Here is a 21,248-nt window from a genome sequence, read left to right on the forward strand (position 1 = left end):
AATGGTTTACATTTCCGCACATTCCCCTTAGGAAATGGAAATATGAGTAGGAATGTGGTCCAAAGGCTGAGCCCTGGGGAAGACGGCGACTCTCACGAAGGGAGAGGTATACTTCTTGGTGCACTTTGTAAACAACTAACATTAAGCTGCTTTGGCTATGCCTAGGATTGACTGGCTAGTGAAGAAGGGAAGGAAGAAGACATGAATCTGCCGTGGGATGCCCTGAACTACACTCCTAGAGGCCCAGCAGGTGAGGGGCAGGAAGGCTGAACCCAACACGTTGCCATTAATTCAACTCAGATGAACTGTTTCTGGCCCCCAGAGCCAATCCCCAGGAAGGATTCTGTGGTAAGTCTGGCTCCGTGCTCAAGTGCCTTTAACTCAGCCCGCCAAAGTTAGCGAATTGTAAAATGTTCATCATTTCCTAGTTCTGTATTATCAAATGGAATTAGGAACATAAATAACAAGTAGCAAAACCCCGACCCTGCGTACAACTGTCGTCCTCTCAGCCACCTCTGCGTAGGCCAATAAGTTTGGAAAGTTTTTCACAGTTTTCAAGTTTCAGCGACTCTGCCTTCTCTCTCAGTCGCTCGTCTCTGTATAATCCTGCCAAATTTGTCAACTCCGACTCTGAAAGATAAAAGAGGTGACCAATTCATCAACAACACTTGAGCTCCTTTGCGTCATTTCAAATAGTTCTGAAATCAAAGTTCCTTTTACTTTATTTAATGTTTTCTCTTTCGACTGAATTTAAGAAACACTCATTTATTCAAGAAACAAGCATCAGGCAGCTATCCCACACCGAGCGCTAAGGATTAAAGGACACCTGTGGTCCTAGAGCCCCACAGTATCTCTGCTCTGTTATGAAAGCACCAGACTCAGTTCTTATCAATAGAACATTTGGCACCAGACTTAGGGAGCCTGCATATGTGCGGTAAGAGGAGACCGTTGCACAGTCTTCCTACGAATGGTATTCAGATGGCAGTTGGGAGAGAATGGACTCCAGTCGCCTGTTCCTGTCATCTGAAACAAAGACAGCTGCTTCATTCTTTCCCTTGTGCTGCTGGATCATAACTCATACTCACTCACTGACACACAGTCTACTTCTGGCGGGTAGGCCTTCTATAGAAGGCCAGGTTGCTGGCGGCTTCCTTCATTCCCTCCCCACATGTCGGGTCCCTAATTCAAAGGCCAGAGGCAGCTGGGCTCCTTTAAAAGTGAAATCATCTGGATCTGGTGCCCGTTGTCTCCTTGACTAAATGAATTTCATTTTCTCTTAATGGTGGAGAAGGTCATTCTATTTTTAACCAGAATATAATCTCCGCAGTCTTCCCCAACCCAACAGTAGTTGGCGGCCTCTATTTTTTATTCTTTTGTAAAGTTTCAGAGACAGTCTGGGAGGAAAGGCCTGAAAAGCACCTCTAGAGACGTGCTGTGTATTTACAGGATGGCATGCTTGGGTGGGCTCTGTGGCTTCTGAAAGCCTCCAACAGCAGGCAGCTATGCAATGTTTAAAGGACCATGCTTGTGAAAATGCTATTTTAATCATTTGGAAATATGCTATCCATTCTTAATCATCTTGCTGACAGATTTTGTTTTTCTTGGTGGAACCAGAGACACCTGTCTGATTAATCAGTGAACTGCCTGGAAACAGGAATTAATACTTAGACAGGGGGAACAATGGACATTGGTTTCTGAATAAGCTTCTATCAACACAAAACACCGTCTGGCATTTCTGCTTACAATGACTCTATTTACACCAAGTAAGGCCCAAAGTGCAGATTAAGTGCAGGACTCCAGGGTGAGGGGTGGGTATGCATAAAAACCCTCCCCCTACAATGAGGGCTCAGAGCCTGGGCCCTAGCCCAGCAGTTGCTTGGCAAGAGGCGAGTCTCCTAGGCTTCAGAACAATGTGCTCTCTTCCCTTGGTGCGGGTGCCTGCAGTGCCTGCTAGCCAGAGCTTGCCTTGGCACGGTCTCCTTGCAGGTGATGGGCTTCGTGGAGGAACATGTGCTGCACCCAAATGAAAGCCCTCCGCTCCTATGTCCTGCCCAGAGGGCGGCACTAACTCATATTTCTCTGGCTCCTTCGGCTTGTCGGAAAGCTATTCAGGAGGCCTCTATAAAATCAGTCTGTCCCTTTGGTCCTCTGGAATCACAGTTACACCAGTGTATGGAACAGATTCCGTGGCTTTGCTTTTCCTTGAAATGATTTCCATAGGTATTTTTTCTCCTTCTTCCTTCTCATCTTTTTATTTTTTGATTTCCTTAGGTTTTTTGCTTACTAAGCTTATCTAAATGCCTCATTGTTTGAAATCTCATTCCAGAAAATGTCAAGGCTATTGATTTGTGCTATTTTCTACATTGAAGACCACGGTAACAAGCTGGTGAATGCTTTTCTTAAAACATCACATTGCTTTTCATAAAGTTCACTGAAACCGTGTTTCAGTGCTCCAGAACTTGAGACCCCTGCCCCAGAGCAACGACTTTGCACAAGGTTAGTGATTAAAAAAAAACCCCACGTCCCAAATCCCCACCACTGTGCTCAGAGAAACTTCTCTCCAGGCTGCCAGTGAATCCTTTTGCCTTTCAATGAAGCAAAAGGTCAACCCAATGAATATGCTATGTTTGACAGGTTCAGTTAATGTTCAATAACTTCTAAGAGAAAAAAATCTTTGGGAGGGACAGGATCAAGAGAACACCTTTTCTTCTTTGTAAAAGGTTTACCTTACCCCGAATCCAGTAGAATAGGTGGACAGAGCATGGAGCCTTCAAGGGAAACTGACTCAGACAAAGTGCCAAGAGAAGCAAGTCCCAGAACCTCTCTGAGAACACTACCCAGATCGGAATCTTGACAGTGGAAGACCCCAACAGACCCCAGCCACGCTTGTGACCCAGCCTAATGAGACAGTGCTGCACTCAGTCTAGCAAGGCCCGTCAAGGCCTGAACTCCACCAGGAACGAGGCACTTACTCTGTGCCAGGCACTATGCTAAGCAGCCATACCATCTTCTATAATCCATAAAACCTCTCTAGGAAGAAGTTCATTTATCCCCATTTCAGAGCCTGAGTTTCGACCCACTCTGCTCCCCTGCTCCTGGGCATGGAAAGAAGTGCTCCTCTGCCAGACGGGGCAAGGAACTGAGCTCAGTTCAGCTCAGCCAGGCCAGGAGGCGGTTCCTGCCTATTGCTTTTGCCCATCCCAGCCCAGCGGCATGGCCACTTCCCCTGGCGTCAGGTTTATTTTCTAGACTTCACAGCTGTGAAGGAGAAAACAGGGCAATTAGTGTTCATAGTAAAGAATTACTCATAGAAATTCACTCAGATTAAGCATTCTAAGGGAGAGCAGAGTAAAGAAATGAACAAAAGATTTAAAAAGACAATGGGTAACTTTGCTAAAACCGGTTTCCATTCGGTATTTTGCCAAGAGTGAACTTTGTTCTCAAGTGGGTTTATTTTTACCACCTCCAAGTGCTAAATTTAACCTCGTTGGCTGCACTTGCTGCTGGATCCGGAGGGCAGATGCTGCTCGTTCTCAAATGGCATTTGGGTTGTGTGGGGGCTACGGCCAGTTACTGCCATCCTTACATGCCAGAAATAGATGTTTAAGGGGTTTGTGCTGATAACCCCGGTTAGAACTTGTGGGTACACGCATCACGTTTACTCACTGGATTTTTATTTATACCTCGAGAATGCAAAAGCCCCCAAACTAGGCCTCGTGGGGGCGAGGGCAACGTCTAGAGGCCACCTTAGGTGCAATCCTTATTATGAGCTCCTTGAGTAGTCCCAGCTGGGTATGTGTGTGGGTGCGTGTGTGTCTGAAGAATGTCAGAAGCAGATTTTCATCCGGTTCTTGTAGAAAGCAACAAATTCAAAACCCTCCCAGAACCCAAAACAAGGGGGAACTTTCAGGGCACACACTGTGGCCTTTATCTGATTTGGATCTACAAATATACGGCCTTTTAGTCTGAGGCCTTTATCTTTCTTGATCCAAATTCTTCCTGATTTTTGGAAACTTGTAGGATACTTCCTAAACTCTCAGACTTTTCAATAAAAAAGCAACTTTCTCCTCTTGCTTAATTCCCCCTTATACTCCAGAGCTGTTGCCTCCCATGCTCCTAATGCTGCTGAGAGTTCAGATGGGCTTTGCCCTACGGGTGTAGAGGGCAGAGACAAGGTCCCTTAGGGCCCGGGTTAGGACACTAACCCTGTTCTGTGTGTCCTAATCCTCAGCATTTTCATTGTTCTCCAGTCCCGAGATGCTTCTCTTCCAAAGACATTTGCTGAGCGCCTGTTCTGAAACAAGGACTGGGCCAGGTGCTGGCGACACAAACTTCATAAGACATGGTTCTGGTCCTCAGAGCCCGCAGCCCAGCACGGAGACTGACGCGCCTACAGAGCACTGGCGCGTGAGAGCGACCCTGTGTCAGCAGCCTGAGCAAAGTGCTCTGAGAACACAGGGAGGAGAGGTTAACTCCGGGCGGGGCTGGATGCCTGCCGGGTCAGCTAGGGCTTAGCAGCGCTGTGACTGAAGAGCTAATTTTATCAGACACTTTCAGATGTTTAATAACACCCAGTACTAAGGTTTTTTAAAAAATCAGAGTTTGCTTTTAAAAAATTAACCAAAGCCAAGTTTTATAAGAAAGTTACTAAGTGTGTGTGTATGCGTGTGCGTGTGTGGAAGTCAAGTGGGATAAGAAGTGAACCTGTTGGCTGAGAAACAGGGCTACGCTTGCTACCAGCACTCCCCATTAATACCCACTGGAGCTGTAAGCCAAGGGGCTAGCACTGTTGCCCAAACTGTCTCCGGAGGGGGAAACAGTGGCAGGCCTGCCCACACCCAACCTACTGAAGGGGCAGGCCCAGGGAGGGTCACTTTTGCTCTGCATGTCCATAGCCCACAGGAGGGGGAGGAAGGGGGTGTGTGTCTCAGTAACAAAAACTAGACCTTTGGTCTAGCTCAAACAGTTAGGCTGGATCCAATAGATTTCCCTCTCGGGAATGTGGTTGGAATTAGGAAATTGGACCAAATCAGCTAGCAACGAGAACTTACAGAGGAATCTTGTGATAAAAAAAAGGGCCAATGACTGGTGGGATTGGAGAAGTTGGAAGAGCGACCGTAGCAAGACAAGGTTATGAAGGAGGAGAGCCTGAAGAAGCAAAGGAAGGCAGATGCAGAGAGCGGAGAGTGAGGCAGGTGGGCAGAGAGAGGTAGAGGCTCAGAGACAGAAGGATAGAGGTGTCTAGTGCTGCCTGCCTAAGTCCCTAAGATTTCCAAGTCCTGGCTGGCTGCAGGTGTCCTGTGAATAAACATCCCTTTTTTATAGCAGCCTGAATGGGCCTCCATCCTGTCTCTGTTCACATAAACGTGTGCGGCTCAGGCAAGGAGAGGAGACTGATCAGGAAGCTGGGGGTGCTTCAGGTTGGAAGCGTGGCCCCCAGCGAAAACCTTTTAGAGCATCTTACTTTGTTGTTTCTCCTTCCAGCAACTCGTCTGGATGTAATCAATGTAATCCTTCTCTATCGTCTTCTCCAGCTCATGCAGAGATGCTCCCCTGTAGACCTTGTCAAAGTTTTTATCCACAAAGTAAGGCACCTGCAGGTTCTGGGTTTCTCTAGAAATGGTATAGCCCAAGGTCCTATAACAGGGAGAGAGAGGCTCAGGTGAGCTTGTTACATTTGGCCGCATTACTCAGCATTGGCCTCGCAGACATCACGATTACAATGACCTCTGCGTAGGGCAGAGGTAGTAATATAATGTTGTCATTATTGCTCTTCCATGAGCATCTTCATGCTATGGATTCAGCCTCAGCTGAATTCTCTTAAAGGACTCATCTCCCTTATACTGTGTTCTTTGCTAAAAGTAGAATGCTAATGTCCAAAAATCAATTTGGATATTGTGTAGGACCTAATGTAGTACCTGGTGCAACACAGCAGGCTATTGGTAAATGCTGGTTGAATAAACTGATTGTTACAGTAAACTATTTACAGATAAGCAATTAAGCTTATACCCACCCAGCATCAATCTCTAGGACACAATAAAAAGTACTTCACATATAGCTGCTGAATGATAACTGAAAAAAAAAACCCAAAACAAAACTCAGACACAAGATTCCAATGATGCTTCTGGGCTACTTCTGTGGGCCGAAGGTCTCCAGTGGTATCTGGTGCTTAGACACATTGACAGGTCTGGGTTAACTAAATTCTAACCATAAAAAAGTATAGAAGGGAACTCGAATTCAAGGTAAAATAATGTAGCAGCAATGTGCAAAGTGCAAGCTGATTTTACTCAAGCTGGACAAATTCTGTCTTGAATGAGTTATACTTGAACTTGACCTTTTCCCAGCCTCCTCCTTTGATCTCTCTACTTCAGGATCTTGCTGAGTGTCCAAGAGCTCAGGCTGTGCCCACTCCCACCTCCCTCTGGGAAACTGTTAGCAGTTTCCCGACTGCCCCACTGGCCCGACGGGAAAGGAGGCAGCAGCACACGGAGAAACATGGGAAGTCGGGAAGCAGGGGGTTTCAGGCCAGTGGGATCTAATAGCAATGACCTATCTGTGAGTGTCAGATTTCCTCTCTGTGAAATGAGGATATTGACTTAGAAGGATGGTTTTCCGTCTACAGTGGTCACCAACAAAGACTCTTCCTATGAGGTATTGCCCAATGGATGGCATGTTTTAAGGTTTTTATCTACTATGCTATAATAATAAGTAATGCCTCATTTTCTCATTATTAATTTTTTAAAATAATGATTTTTTTAACTTTAGTATGGACCAGTAATAACCTGGAGGCCTTGTTCAAACTCAGATTGCTGGTCCTCGTCCTCAGAGTTTCTGATTCAAAAAATAGGGAGTGAGGCCTAAGAGTCCGCATTTCTATCATGTTGCCACTTGATGCTGATGGTCTGGGGACCAACTTTGAGAATTGAGTTAATTGAAATAATTAATGAAGACATTAAAAAATTCCTATGAGAGCTCATAATATGCATGCAATACAAACATTACAATGCATTTCTCTATTTTCAGCAAAAGCAAAGAAATGCCATAACTATGGTTTGATGATATAGCCTTATCATAAATAAATGTCCTATTCTTGCAATTTCTTAAATTTAAAATCAGTGGATCTCAGTTACTATGTTCCCAGACTCACAGGAGTCCAGCAATCCTATTACAAGCTCAACAGATCCTTTCTAACTTGAACATGGTATGATAAGGATTTAATCTGAACCTGGAGTTACTTTCTATTAATCTTTCACAAATCAGTTGTTGCTGTTCTGCAACTGACCAGATGATGTCGCTGCAGAACAAAACAATCCATGTCCCGAGTACACAGAAAACTGCCTACAGTTTTTTTGCGTCTAAGCACTATTATTATCCAGCTATTGGCTTTAAACACAAAACAATGTTTTCTACAACAAAAGGTAAAATAAAATGTTAGATATGTACAAAAAAAACTTCAAGTCTTTCACCATTCAGATTGTTAAGATTTATAAATAGTTGACTTACGATTTGTAGAATAGACTATATGGGGGATTAGTAGCTAGCAGCTGAGTAATGACAGATATAATCACAATCACAAGAACTGGAAGTAACTGAATAAATGCAGAATACGTAGTCTGAAAGAGAAAAAATATCTGGTGTAAGTGTCCTTCATCAATATAAAGCTTACAGGAAATAGGATTGTTTTCCCAAAGAAAATACGAATTAGCAGTGCATTGCACAAAGCCCAAGGCTTTTGGGGGAAGGCTGTGCTTTGCTGTGAAGTACCGAACGACTCTCTGTTCTTTCTGCTGAGAAAGCTAAAGGCGGCCCACCCACAATCTGATTGACACACAGTAATTCTCCTGCATTCCCCTTTTCTGAGACCAATGAAGCAGACACCTCCGGGTGGGTCTGCCCAGACTGCGGCTCCCATGGCGCCACGTTAGTATTATATAACTTTGTTGCCTCAGCCACAGCTGAACAGATGGGGGGACATCTAACCCTAGCAGGGATAATCACATTCTCCCCACTCCTAGGAATTTGGGATTGTGATTCATCATCATTTACTGCTAGGCAGTCACTTGAATAAAGGACACATACTTTTAGACACTGGGGTCTGGCCATTTGCAAGGGTAAGTAGAACAAGCCAGGCTGATTAGAGAGAACACAGCAGATGAAAAGAGGTGGGGAAACTGGAGACAATCTGGCCTCGACTAGTCACGGAGCACACGACTGGGTGCCCGGCAGCACACATTCCTGGTCGCCATCTGTCATGAGGTTGAGCTGTGCTTCCTACCCTTGAGCTTCACGAAACCCCTTTGATCCCTTACCTGCAACCCCCCTTTAGTTTTGAATATTTTGAAGGTTAAAGATTTGATTTATTTATTTTTAGAGAGAGGGGAAGGGAGGGAGAAAGAGGGAGAGAAACATCAATCAGTTGCCTCTTGCATGAGCCCCAACTGGGGACCGGGCCCACAACCCAGGCATGCGCCCTGACCGGGAATCAAACCTCCAACCTTTTGCTTTGTGGGATGACATCCAGCCAACTGAGCCACACCAGCCAGGGTGAAGGGGGTTCTTATTTTCTGCAGTCAAGAATACCTTGGTCAAGGTACCCCACAGGGGAAATGATTTCCTGGGACAGCCACTAAAGAATGGGTGGGGAAGGGGGTTACCCTTCTGGTCTATTTGGGCCAATTATCCAGGCCTTTTACCACAGCTTCTGCTTCCCTAAAGCACATTTCGGTAACAGATTTTAGTTTGAACTTCTAGCACCCGATCATGTACTATAAAGGCCAGCTCAGCACAAGTGTTTATGAGCAGCAGCTCACCTGTCCTCCCTTCCTACCTGAGGTTTATCTTCTTCCTCCTCCTTCCGTGTCTGCATCCTCTCATGTCGGTGCCGCCGGCGGTAATAGTGGGCATCATCTGTCACATTTGAGAACATATGAATATTTCCTGGAAAAGAAAGAAAAACCCTTAGTATGGGATATGGTAAACACTCCTTCCTTGCCTTTCCCAAGGTTCTTCCTCCCATTTAGGTTCCCTGAAGGCAGAATATTGTCCCATCTCACCCAGCAGAAAAATAAGACAATAGGTAAACCAAGTGAACTACCTGGAGACAGAATGTGCTTAGCTCCCTGCCTTTGTTTAAACAGTCCTTTGTAACCAGTGAGTGAGAGAACCGTAAAAGGCAATTAAAGGAAAAATTCGGGCCATGAGTCCTGTCTGACATGTCTTCCATGCCTAATATCAGAATCTTTAATAGCAGCGCATGAAATTCAGCTTACTTCCTGGGCATTCAATTATCCCAATTTCCAACTTGCTGAGGGTGCTTTTCTAACTTTTATTTTTATATAGCTGCTATTTTGCAATAATAATAATAATAATAGGCATTTTATTACTAATTTATAAGGCACTTAAAAATATCTACTCCTCACAGCAGCCCTGTGAGGTAGGTATTATTAACCCCATTTTTCAGGTGAAAAAACAATAAGAGAGACTAAGTGATTTGGTTAGAATCACGCAGAGCTGGAGGCTAGAGACTTACCTCAAATCCAAGTTCACCTGATTCCAAATTCTTGCTGTTTTTCACCATACTCTATTTTTTTTTTTCATGACAATTCTGGGATACTAACCTGTAGGAAATTGTCCTCCAAAGAAGACATTGAATAGCTCTTCCGGAGTGATGTCAGCTTCAAAGTCCCTGTAATAATTATAAGGCCTGGCTCGAGGGGCAGTGAAAGTCACCTGTTCATCTCCATATTCATCATAGCGGAGTCTCTTGTCAGGGTTGCTAAGCACTGCAAAGGCATTTCCTATTGCTGCAAACAAAGAAAAAAGCACCTGAATACATAGTCTTAGCTGTAGCTGAAGGTGATCACAGTAGCAGCAATGTAGAGCCGGAGTTGCCGGATAGCTTCACAGGGGCCTAGGGAGGCGCTTGGGCTTAGAAAATTCACCAAAGTGTTTGTCCTTGAAATTTTCCATGATCTAGTTAGAAAAGCCAGGAACAACACTGAACTCAGGATGAACTAAGAACTACTGCTTTCATTTGTGAAAATGTGTTCTTATTTCACTTGAGTGCAATAGTTTATGGTTGGGAATAGTTCATACATAGTAGTGGTGTTCTAATTTGAAGTTTAGAAACAATTTTCTGAAGAAAATAATTAGTAAAATTATTGCTTGGCTAGAAGCAAAGTCCTCACTCACCACAATCTTTTTCAGCTTCCTTTAGAAAATGGTCTTTAGAGCCCTGGCTGGTGTTGCTCAGTGGAGTGAGTGCCAGCCTGTGAACCAAAGGGTCCCTGGTTCAATTCCCAGTCAGGGCGCACGCCTGGGTTGCAGGCTAGGTCCCCAGTAGGGGGCGTGTGAGACGTAACCATACATTGATGTTTCTCCCCCTTTCTTTCTCCTTCCCTTTTCCTCTCTCTAAAAATAAATAAATAAAATCTTTAAAAAAGAAAATGGTCTTTAGAAATCAAGAAATTGTATCTCTAATGTCTCAATGAAACATCAAAGACTGAATAGATTACAAATGCTATCATCACCTCTCCTCCCTATTTGTCCAATTTATTTCAAACATATAACCCATACCTCCAATTAAATACCCTCCAAACCTTTTAAAGGTATCCCCACCCCTATCTCTGACTCAGTCAACACTAGCAGAAACACAGAAAGAGCATTTCTTTATGATTCTTTTACCTAGGGAATTGTTGAATGTTTACAGCAATAAAACAGCTAAGCAACAACAACAACAACAACAAAACCCGAAATAGAGTTGCTTACACATTCACATCCCTTGAAACCTGGCAGATATATCAAAGCAATGGCATTAGTCTGATACCGTACATGAAGAATGTCGGTTACCTATGTGTTTCCTTGTAGGAACTGTGGGGAGAACCAGATTCACAATGGCACATCATCTGAGGTAAATGGTGACTTTTTAAAGTTTCTCAGATCTATCATTTTTTACTTTTTCTTTTGAAAATTTCAAATCTATAGACAAGTTGAAAAAATAGTACAATAAACACATGTATACCCTTTACCTTGATTCACCAATTGTTAGCATTTTGACACTTTGCTTCCCTCAACTCTTTATACGTACATAAATACCCATAATACATTCTTATTTCTTTGGCTGAGCCATTTGAAAGTAGGCTGCAAATATTATAACACTTTACCCCTAATATCTCAACATACGCCTCCTAAAAAGAAACATTCTTCACCCTGGCTGGTATGGCACAGTGGATTGAGTGCCAGCCTGTGAGCCAAAAGGTTGCTGGTTAGATTCCCCGTTTGGGCACATGCCTGGGTTGCCGGCCAGGTCCCTGGAGCAACCGACTCAATGTTTCTCTCACACAACAGTGTTTCCCTCTATGCCTTCCTCCCTTCCCCTCTCTCTAAAAAACTAAATAAGTAAAAGACCTTCTCTTACACCATTATGACAGCTAAGAAAATGAACATTAATTATCACCCAGTCAAGGTTTACCATATATTTTGTGTTTGGTTTCATATCTCTTTAGTTTTATTTATTTAATCTTATTTGTTTTTAGAGAGAGGGAAAGGGAGAGAAACATCAATGTGAGAGAGGAACATTGATCAGTTGGTTCTCACACACCCTCCGCTGAAGACCTGGCTGGCAATCCAGGCATGTGCCCTGACTGGGATTCAAACCAGCAACCTTTTGGTTCACAGGCCAGTGCTTAATCCACTGAGCCACACCAGCCAACACTCTTTGGTTTCTTTTAATCTAGAATAGTCTCTCCAATTTTTTTGCTTTATATTATATTAAATTTTTTGAAGAGTATCCAGTGTTTTTTTGTAGAATGTCCCATATTTTGATTGTTTCTTCAATATCATATTCAGGTCAAACATTTTGGCAAGGCACTACACCATATTATGTAAGGTTGTTTCAATATTGGTGATGTTGGATCGTTTGATTAAAGTGGTGGCAGCTAGGCATCTCCATTATAAAGGAATCTCCCCCTTTGTAATCAATAAGTATTCCGTGGGGTGATACTTTGACACCATGTAAATATCCTGTTCGACAACCATCACCCAATGGTTTTAGCATTGATAATTCTTGTCTGAATCAATGACTTCACTGAGGGTGAAGCTCTTAAGTAAGATTTTATCTGTGTGTTGGGTCCAAAATATTTTTTAAAATTTCATCCTTACCCAAGGATATGTTTACTGATTTTAGGGGGGGGGGGCGGGGGGAGAGAGAGAGAGATGTGAGAGAAACATCCAGCAGTTGCCTCCTGTACGCACCCCAGCCAGGGACTGAACCTGCACCCTGGCTATGTGCCCTGACCAATAATCAAACCTGCAACCTTTTGGTGAACCGGATGGGCGCTCCAACCAACCAAGGCACCTGGCCAGGGCTCAAAATATTTTTTAAGAATATATTTCTGAAAGTACCATGGAAATCAATGGAAAAAAGATCACACAGATTCCTCATATGAACATGTTGGGGGCTAACAGGTTTAATGAACGAAGGGTCCCACGGTCGGAGAAGTTTAGGAATGCTGTCTAGGCCCCGCCTGCAAGGAGTCACGTTTGTTTTACTCACCATGGCTCCTGGCACATAGATCCTCCACAAATACTTGCTGAACCAATGGGTAAATGGTCCCAAAAGGTATAATAGAGAAACCAAATATTTTTTCCAAAAGAAAGTAAGGTGATGTGAATGAAGACAGGAGGGAGCCAGGCTGATAATCACTATTTAAGAGGTGTGGCAAGGAAAAAATTCCCAGCTATGGTGTTATAAAACAGTTACGGGGGAGGCTGAAAACGAGGTGTTGTGACTGAACATCACAGGAAGGGCAGAATTAAGCATTAGTTCTGGATCAGACCTTTGAAAGCATCTGTTGCTCCAGGAGCACAGTTCTTGTCAGGGTGAAATTTCAGGGCGAGTTTTCGGTAAGCTTTCTTAAGCTCTTCATCACTGGCATCTCGAGAAACTCCCAGAATTTCATAGTAATTTCTGCATTTCTTGATCCTAAAAACACACATCAGAAACATATGTGTCTACAAAGGCCCCTTTTATACAATTAAGTGCAAAATAGTATATTGATATTCCTTCCAATCTGGGGCTTCTAAGCCCCAAAACAAACTTAGAAAAAAATTGCCGAACACATGAATGAAACATTTAAAGTCACTGCCAATGTTCTCCCACTGAGAGCGTGATGTCTTTCAAAGTAGTTTTACATCTGATACTTCAGTCTTTCTCTGTCCCGGCAAGTAGCGGAACAAGTGTGCTAACCCTTCCTACCAAGGTGCAGGCTCAGGTCCTGAGAGTTGAGCCACAGGCCAGCAGAGCCAGAAGAACACCTATCCACCCTATTTGTTTATATTTTCCCTTTCCCTCCCTTTATTCTTATGGCTGTCTTTTTAAACTTTGTTTTTAAAAGTTAATATGAGTATATACACATGGTAGAAGAAAAATATCCAACAGCACTAAGCTATATACAGTGAAAACATCTCTTGCTTCCCCATTCCCTGTCCCCCAGGCCCCCATTCCAAGGACAGCCACTGTTAGAAGTTTTCTTTGAGCCCTGTGCCCAGAGCGAGTACATGTACAAGGACATCTTTATTTTTTTCTTACCTAAATGGCAGGTTTTAGGTAGTTATAATCACCTTTCTATGTCTTGGTTTTTTTAATTAAGAATTTATCTTAGAGATTGATCCATAACAAATAGAGATGGGAAGTATAGGATAGGAGTTTAGAGTGGTAGTTCTGAACTTTCTGATCTCAGGAATTTTTTATACTCTTAGGAGTGTTGTTCATGTGAGTTATATCTATCAATATTTACCATAGTGGAATGAAAACAAAAAAATTTAAAACACAGCACGATGATATAATTACATATCAGGTAGCTTCTCAACAACCCCACTGTACAATCCTGAAAGAGTAAGAATGAAAGAACAAATAATGTGCCTGCATTATTAGGAAAACAGTTTTAAACTTGCAGATGCCCCCAAAGGGTCTTGGAGTTCCCAAACCACCCTCTGAGAACTGCTGGGCTAGTGCGTGAACTGTGCAGGCAAAATGCCTCGACTGGGGTCTGATCTCGCTGTGTAGCTGGCCTCTGTGCCTTAGTGTTGGCTCCTGAAATGGGCTCCTAATGACAACTGTTTTCGCAGTTGTTACGATTAAATGACAACACTCATCGAAGTGCTTGATGCTCCTCTGTCTCTCCCTCTCTCTCTTCTATAAATTACTTGTTTAATAACAGCTTTATTAAGCTGTAATTCACATATCGCAAAGTTCACTCTTAAAATGTACACTTCAGTGGTTTTTAAAGTATATTCAGAGTTGCACACCTCTCACCACTATCTAATTCCAGAACATTCTCATCACCCCATAAAGAAACCCCGGACTCAGTAGCCATCATCCCTCATTCTCCCACTTCCCAGCCTCTGGCAACCACTCATCTACTTCCTAGCTCTATAAATTTGCCTATTCTGGTCATTTTGTATAAAAGGAATATACAATATGTGGCCTTTGTGTCTGGCTTTCTTTACTAGCATGATGTTCAAGGCTCATTCATATTGTAGCATGTAACCATACTTGATTCCTTCATTACCTAAAAGTATTCATTGTATGGGCATTCCCCCCTTCGTCCATCCACTCATCAGTTAATGGACATCCAGGTTGTTTCCATTTGGGGGGCATTATGAATAATGCTGTATGAACATTTGTGTATAGGTTTTTGTGTGGAGATAAGTTTTTATTTCTCTCGGTATATTCCTAGTAGTGGGTTGATAGGTCATATGCTACGGTTACTCTTGTGAGGAAATGCCATGATATTTTCCAAACTGGCCATACCATTTTATATTCCTGCAAGTAATGTACAAGCGTTCCAATTTCTCCACATTCTCATTCATACTTGTTATTGTCCATCTTTTTGGTAACAGCCATCCCAGAGGACAGTACGGTATCTCATTGTGACTTTGATTTGCATTTCCCTAATGCCTAATGATACTGAGCAACTCTTCGTGTGCTTATTGGCCATTTGTCTGTCGTCTCTGGAGGAATGCCTATTTAGATCGTTTGTCCATTTTTCTTTTTATTATTGTTATTATTGTTTAAAAGATTTTATATATTTATTTTTAGAGAGGGGGAAGGGAGGGAGAAAGAGAGGAAGAGACACATCAATGTCAGAGAGATTTGGTTGCCTCTTGCATGCCCCAACTGGGGACCTAGCCTCCAACCCAGGCATGCGCCCTGACTGGGAATCGAACCAGAGACCTTTCAGTTTGCAGGCTGGCACTCAATCCACTGAGCCACACGAGCCAGGGTGTCATTTGCCCATTTTTCAAGTGGACTGTCTATTATTGAGTTGTAAGAGGACTTTATATGTTCTAGATACAAGTCCCTTATCAGCTATATAATTTTTTAAAATTTTTATTTATTTATTTTTAGCCAGAGGGGAAGGGAGAGAGAAAGAGGGAAACATCAAGGTGTGGTTGCCTCTCATGAGCCCCCTAATGGGGACCTGGCCCACAACCCAGGCATGTGCCCTTACTGGGAATAGAACCAGTGACTCTTTGGTTCACAGGCCAGCACTCAGTCCACTGAGCCACACCAGCAAGAGCAGATATATAATTTGAAAATATTTTCTCCTGTACTGTGGGTTGATTTTTCACTTTCTTGATGGTATCTTTTGAAGTACAAAAGTTTTAAATGTTTATTATATCCAATTTATCTATTTTTGTTGTTGTTGCTTGTGCTTTGGGTGTCATATCAAGAAATCACTGCCCCATCCAATGCCACAAAGTCTTACACTTATATTTTCTTCTAACAGTTTTATAGTTTTAGCTCTTACATTTAGGATTTACATTAGGTCTTTCAGTTAATTTTTGTATTTGTGTGAGGAAAGGGTCCAAGTTCATTTCTTTTGTACGTGGCTATCCAGTTCTTCCAACAACATTTGTTAAAGACAATTCTTTACCCCATTAAATTGTCTTGGTGCTCTTGTCAAAAATTGATTGCCCATAAATATAAAGGATTATTTATGGACTCTCAAAATTCTATTCCATAGATCGACATGGCTATCCTATCCTAGTCCACACTGTCTTCATTACTGCAGCTTTACAGTAAGCTTTGAAATTGGAAAATGTGAGTCCTCCAACTTTGATCTTTTTCAAGACTGTTTTGGCTGTTCTGGTCCCTTGCGTTTCCATATGAATAATAGGAACATCTTGTTAATATCTGCAAAAAAGGCAACTGGGAATTTGATAGGGATGTGTCGAATCTGTGGATCAATTTTGGGAGTATCACATATTACTACTAATAAATATTTCAATCCATAAACACAGGCTATCTTCACATTTATTGATATTTAATTTCTTTTAATAAAGTTTTGTAGTTTTCAAGGTATAATTTTACTCTTTTCTTGTTAAATTTATTGCTAAGCATTTTATTCTTTTTTGATGGTGTTATAAATGAAACTGTTTTTTTTTAAATTGTTTTCCATTTTTGGATTATTCATTGCTACTATATACAAAGACTATGATTTTTGTATATTGATCTTACATTTTGCAACTTTGATGAACTAATTTATTAGTTCTAATAGCTTGTGCTTGTGTGTATGTGTGTATATTCCTTAGGATTTTCTATACTAGATCATATCACCTGTGAATACAGTTTTACTTCTTCTTTCCAATATGGATGAATTCTATTTCTTTTTGTTCCCTAACTGCCCTGGCTTGGACCTCTAATACAATGTTCGATAGACGTGTCTAGGGTGAACATGCTTGTCTTGTTCCTGTCCTGTTTCTGGTCTCGGAACACATAGAATTGTTCACCATTAAGTATGACGTTAGCTGTGGATTATTTGTACTTGGTCTTTATCAGGTTGAGGAAATGCCCTTCTTTTTCTACTGTGTTGAGTGGTGTTGTTATGAAAGTGTTAGATGTTTTTTTAAAAAACAGGGTAAGGGAGGGAGAAAGAGAGGGAGAGAAACATGGATCTGTGAGAAAAACATCAATCAGTTGCCTCTTGCACGCTTCCAATTTTGTTGATCTTTTTTTAAAAACTAGCTTTTGGTTTTGTTGCCTTTATTGCTTTTCTCTCCTCTATTTCATTTATTTCCACTCTGTATTATTTCCTTCACTCTGTTTGCATGGATTTAATTTGCTCTTCTTTTTTTATTTTGTTAAGATAGAAGAAGAGTAAGTTATTGAGTGTATATATGAATATATATAAACATTTATAGCTATAAATTTCCTTCTGAATGTAGCTGCATCCCATACATTTCAGTATGTTGTATATTCATTGCCATTCATCTCAACATATTTTTGAATTTTCCTCGTGATTTCTTCTGTGACCTATTTGTTATTTAGAAATATGTTGTTTAATTTTCACATTTGTGAACTTCACAACTCTGCTTCTGTTTTGTTGCTTTCAGAGAACATACACTGTATGATTTTAATCCTTCTAAATTTATTGAGGCTTGTTTTATGACCTAACGTATGGTCTATCCTGGACAATACTCCATGTATACTTGAGAAGAATGTATATTCTGCTGCTTCTGGGTAGAATACTGTATAGATGTCTGTTATATCTAGTTGATTTTCCCTGCCTCTCTTACAGTAGAAGCAGGGCAGATATCTCAGATTACACCCTACTACTCCACTTCTACCTAGTACTGCTCCTGAAGCTAAGAAGCTATTTTGCTTCAATAATAATAATATTCAATATTTATGTAGCAAATTGTCTGTGCCAGACTGTCTACATAAAATCACTCAAATAATCCCATCCCAGGCTCACCTTTGTACCCCAAGCAGCTGCTCCTCAGTGTAAGTGGCATTCCCCTCCCCCTGCCAGGTCTGACTCCACTCATTCTCAGACTTCTTCTCCTTTTGTGCCTTCATGCAGTTACAGCAGCCACAGGGGTCATGAGTTTCACGAGGTCTGTCCTCTGCGTATTTGTTTCTTCTAACTGCATCAATGTAAGCTGCAAAGCAACAGCCACGCTGTTAGTCCTCAGTCTGGCCTGCAAATCAACTCTGCTGCCTGCCTTAGCTGTCTGGGAGGCTGCTTGTAAGCAGGAGAGCTGAGTGTGAGGGCCAGGCTACTGACATCATGCTGACTTTTAAGTATCCATAAAAAAACGAACAAACGTCTTCCTTGAGAAAACAATACAGAAAATACGAAGCAACCACGAAAAACTTCTAATTCCAGAGACACGAAGCCATACCTAATCATGTCCACCATACCTACAGTGGTCAGTCATCAAATAATTTTGACTCAGAGCCAGAAAAGGTGCTCAGGAGGTGTCTGCTCAATACCTTGCCTTTAGTGCAATGCAGGGGGAAGGCCCAGTTTTCTATGGTCCATGGTCAGAAGTGATATTGCTCATAAAATAACATTTTTTTGTTGCAATGCCTCCCACCACTAAGATTTAAAATAGAGATGAGTTCGATTCTTTTTAAACTAACAGTAATAGAACTAATGTGCACAAGATACTGGTTGGATAGATCAAGGAGATGTACGGGTAAGATCTACTCCTGACCATAAAGGTGTTACAGTTTAAAGGGAGAGAATTTAACTAATCTTAACACCTGCAGAATGTAAAGAGGGCCACAGCAACCCAGTCAAAGAAGGCAGAGTACTCATGTCCCATCTGGAGGATATGGAGAAGATTTTTAAAACATCCTCTCCTGCTTAACATCCCTTAGTGACTACACGTTACTCCTTGTCCAGGTTTCTCACCATGGGCCCAGGCTGCGTCTCTTGCCTCCTCTCTCACCACGTGCTCCTCTGCAGTCTATGCTTAGCCACACCAAACTTTGTGACCAGCAATGCTTTCCCTTTTCTCTGTTCCTTCTGCCTGCCACATTCTTCCTGCGAGGCAGCCTAACTCCAACGCATTCTTATATGTCATCGTAGTAACACTGTCTCCATAAGGCCTCCTCTGACATCCAGGCTGTGTTGGCTGCCTTGTCAGTGTGGATTCCAAAACTAGACCTTACCGTGTACAGCCCAGGACTTACTGACCCTTTTGTAATTGACTGTTTACCTGTCAAACTCCCTCAGTGAAGTAAGAGTTCTGTGATCTCTGGGGCCCACGCCTGTCAAATCCCTGCTGCAGGATCAGCACAATGCAGGGTACATAATAGGTATTGGATCAATACTCTTTGCCTGACTGTAGGATGGAAAGAGCCGGCCTGTATGTCCTGGTGCGGGCTGCAGAGACAAGACCAAACCGAGACCAAGGATCAGGTGGCCCAGTTTGGTAGTGAACAGAAGGGGCCGGGCAAGTAAACTGTGGGAGACCGCATTGCCCCGCTGACCCTCGGGCCACCCTGGCGCGGGCGGGGTCTGATTGCCTCGGGGACCCTGGGCGGGGCCCAGGGCGGGGCCGGGGGCCGGAGGCTGCGAGGCGTCAGGGACAACTGGGCTCCCGGCCTTTCTCTGCTTGAGCCAGCGCTCTTGGTTTCTGGATCCGGGTCCCTGCCCTGGATGGTCCACCACCTCCTCATCTGGAACCCTACTCAGGCTCAACATCTTCTCATAGGCCTCCATCCTTCACCTCCAGCCCAGGATCTCAGCCCTCCGGCACCTTTAAGGGCCGCATCCCTGATCGCTCCCGAACCCCGCTCTGTCCCACCCTATGCCAGGACCTGGTACCTTCCGTCCAGCGCTCCCCGCTGCCCAGAGTAGCTGCCATTTCTGGTTCCCAGTCAGCAGGTCAGCCGAGCCTCTCTGGAGCCTGAGGCTAAAAAAGATGAGGGGGAACGGCGGCTGGGGGTTGGGGGGGGGGAGCAGAAACGTGGGGCATGCTGGTCATTGTAGTCCGACCCATTGAAGCAGCGGGACGTTGGACTACAACTTCCGGCAGGCTGCGCGGCAGGGACAGTCGGAGCTGCAGTGGAGGAAGGGGTTCTTCGTTTGGAAGCGCGGCCTGTGGAGGTGCGTTGTGGCTAGTTGACTGCCGCGAGGCTAGTGTCTCACAGCAGGAAACTGTGACCACTGTGTAACAGTTTCCCCTTCTGTAGAATGGGGATAGTGGCTTCGTCCCCACCTAACACTGGGGACGTTCAAGGAGGCGCGATGATATCCTGCCTGGGAAAGGCTTTGGAACTATGGGCTAGAGTGTGACAGTATGGCTATTTTTCTCCTCAGGGATGTCATTTCAAAATATACAAGAATGCTGTTTGGCCGGGTAGCTCAGTTGGTTAAAGCGTGGTCCCCTACACCAGGGTTTTGCGTTCCATACCCCGTCAGGGCACATACAAGAATCAACCAATGATTGCATAAATGGGAAAGTCGATCTCTCTCTCTCTCGTTCTCTCTCTGAGATCAATAAATAGTTTAAAAAACCAAATATACACTAACGCCTGTTGGAGACTCAGAGACAGGTTTTGGGAATGCTGAACCCAACCCTAGGAAGTTAAGAGCCACGAAAAGTAGAAAAGTGAGGTAAATTTATGTGGTTAGAAGGCAGTCTGGGTATGCCCCTCCTCCCCCGGCTCTTCAGGCACAGCGTCAGTAGAGCGATCACTGCAGGTCAGGGGTAGAGAAAGAATAGGGCAGGTGCATATTAGAGGCAGCATTACAGCCCCTATCTTTGTTTTCCTTATCCTTCATCCCATCCTACTCCAGGACCCTTCTGAGACTTTTCTCCTCTCTTTTACTCCAGTAGTTTCCTTGGTCCATTCCCTTTTATCTGAAGACCACACCTTAAAAGATCAGTAAAAAGAAAATGAAGAAATATTCCTGCTTTCCCTCACTCAGGTTTTCATGGAGCCAAGCCTTTTAGCAAAGAATAAAACCAGTTCTTCAGCCCTGACTGGTGTGGCTCAGTAGATTGAGTGCCGGCCTTCGAACAGATGGGTCACAGGTTCGAGAACCAATCAGGGCACATGCCTGGGTTGCCAGCCCGGTCCCCAATAGGGGGTGTGCAACATTGATATTTCTTTCTCCGTCCCTTCTACTCTCTCTAAAAATAAACAAAATCTTAAAAACAAACAACCCCCCCCCCACAGTTCTGTGTTCTGTGGATTCTGTGGAAGTGAAAAAATAATCATTTGCTCCAAATCTTGGGAGACTAGATGTCTTGCTATAGAAGATGGACAGGTGGGGTGTGCCTTGGAGTCCAGGGGAGACACTCGGAGATGTCATAGTAGCATGAAGTTAGAGGGATCGGTCGAGAGTGGGCGTGCTAGACAACTGTAGGGGTGATTGGATTGAAAAGCCATGCTAAATTATGGGGCTGCTCAGGAGTAGAGTCCAGGTTCATGAATGCTGGACAAG

The 21,248-nt window shown here is 43.4% G+C and overlaps 2 protein-coding genes across 4 annotated transcripts in view; one reads left to right on the forward strand and one right to left on the reverse strand.

Annotated features, from left to right (window-relative positions):
- SMIM33 (small integral membrane protein 33) overlaps nucleotides 1-21,248 on the forward strand; it is a 59,368-nt gene that overhangs the window by 15,567 nt on the left and 22,553 nt on the right. For 2 of the 3 annotated variants that reach the window (XM_053913068.1, XM_053913069.2), the window contains exon 2: nucleotides 166-348. In XM_053913068.1, the coding sequence (XP_053769043.1) occupies nucleotides 301-348 (48 nt within the window). In that variant the 5' untranslated portion in view covers nucleotides 166-300. Of the gene's footprint in view, nucleotides 1-165; nucleotides 349-19,692; nucleotides 19,905-21,248 lie in introns of those variants that run through there. The other variant, XR_008425346.1, reaches the window with a different exon arrangement.
- On the reverse strand, nucleotides 347-19,743 carry DNAJC18 (DnaJ heat shock protein family (Hsp40) member C18). Its single transcript, XM_024575308.3, has 8 exons — nucleotides 19,623-19,743; nucleotides 17,760-17,946; nucleotides 12,837-12,982; nucleotides 9,618-9,803; nucleotides 8,828-8,937; nucleotides 7,504-7,613; nucleotides 5,465-5,637; nucleotides 347-630 (listed from the first exon to the last, which is right to left on the reverse strand). The coding sequence occupies exons 1-8, from the start codon at nucleotides 19,660-19,662 to the stop codon at nucleotides 506-508; spliced, it is 1,077 nt and encodes a 358-aa protein (XP_024431076.1). The 5' UTR covers nucleotides 19,663-19,743; the 3' UTR covers nucleotides 347-505.

The sequence above is a fragment of the Desmodus rotundus genome, chromosome 10 (assembly GCF_022682495.2).
Source record: "Desmodus rotundus isolate HL8 chromosome 10, HLdesRot8A.1, whole genome shotgun sequence".
In the NCBI taxonomy this organism is placed as follows: Eukaryota; Metazoa; Chordata; class Mammalia; order Chiroptera; family Phyllostomidae; genus Desmodus; species Desmodus rotundus.

Coding starts and splice junctions, on each gene's coding strand:
- DNAJC18 (XM_024575308.3), bottom strand. CDS start 19,662: ATGGCAGCTACTCTGGGCAGCGGGGAGCGCTGGACGGAAG. Junction 17,947..19,622: donor CGGGGAGCGCTGGACGGAAG/GTACCAGGTCCT, acceptor GTTGCTTTGCAG/CTTACATTGATGCAGTTAGA. Junction 5,638..7,503: donor TATAGTCTATTCTACAAATC/GTAAGTCAACTA, acceptor TCCCTGTTATAG/GACCTTGGGCTATACCATTT.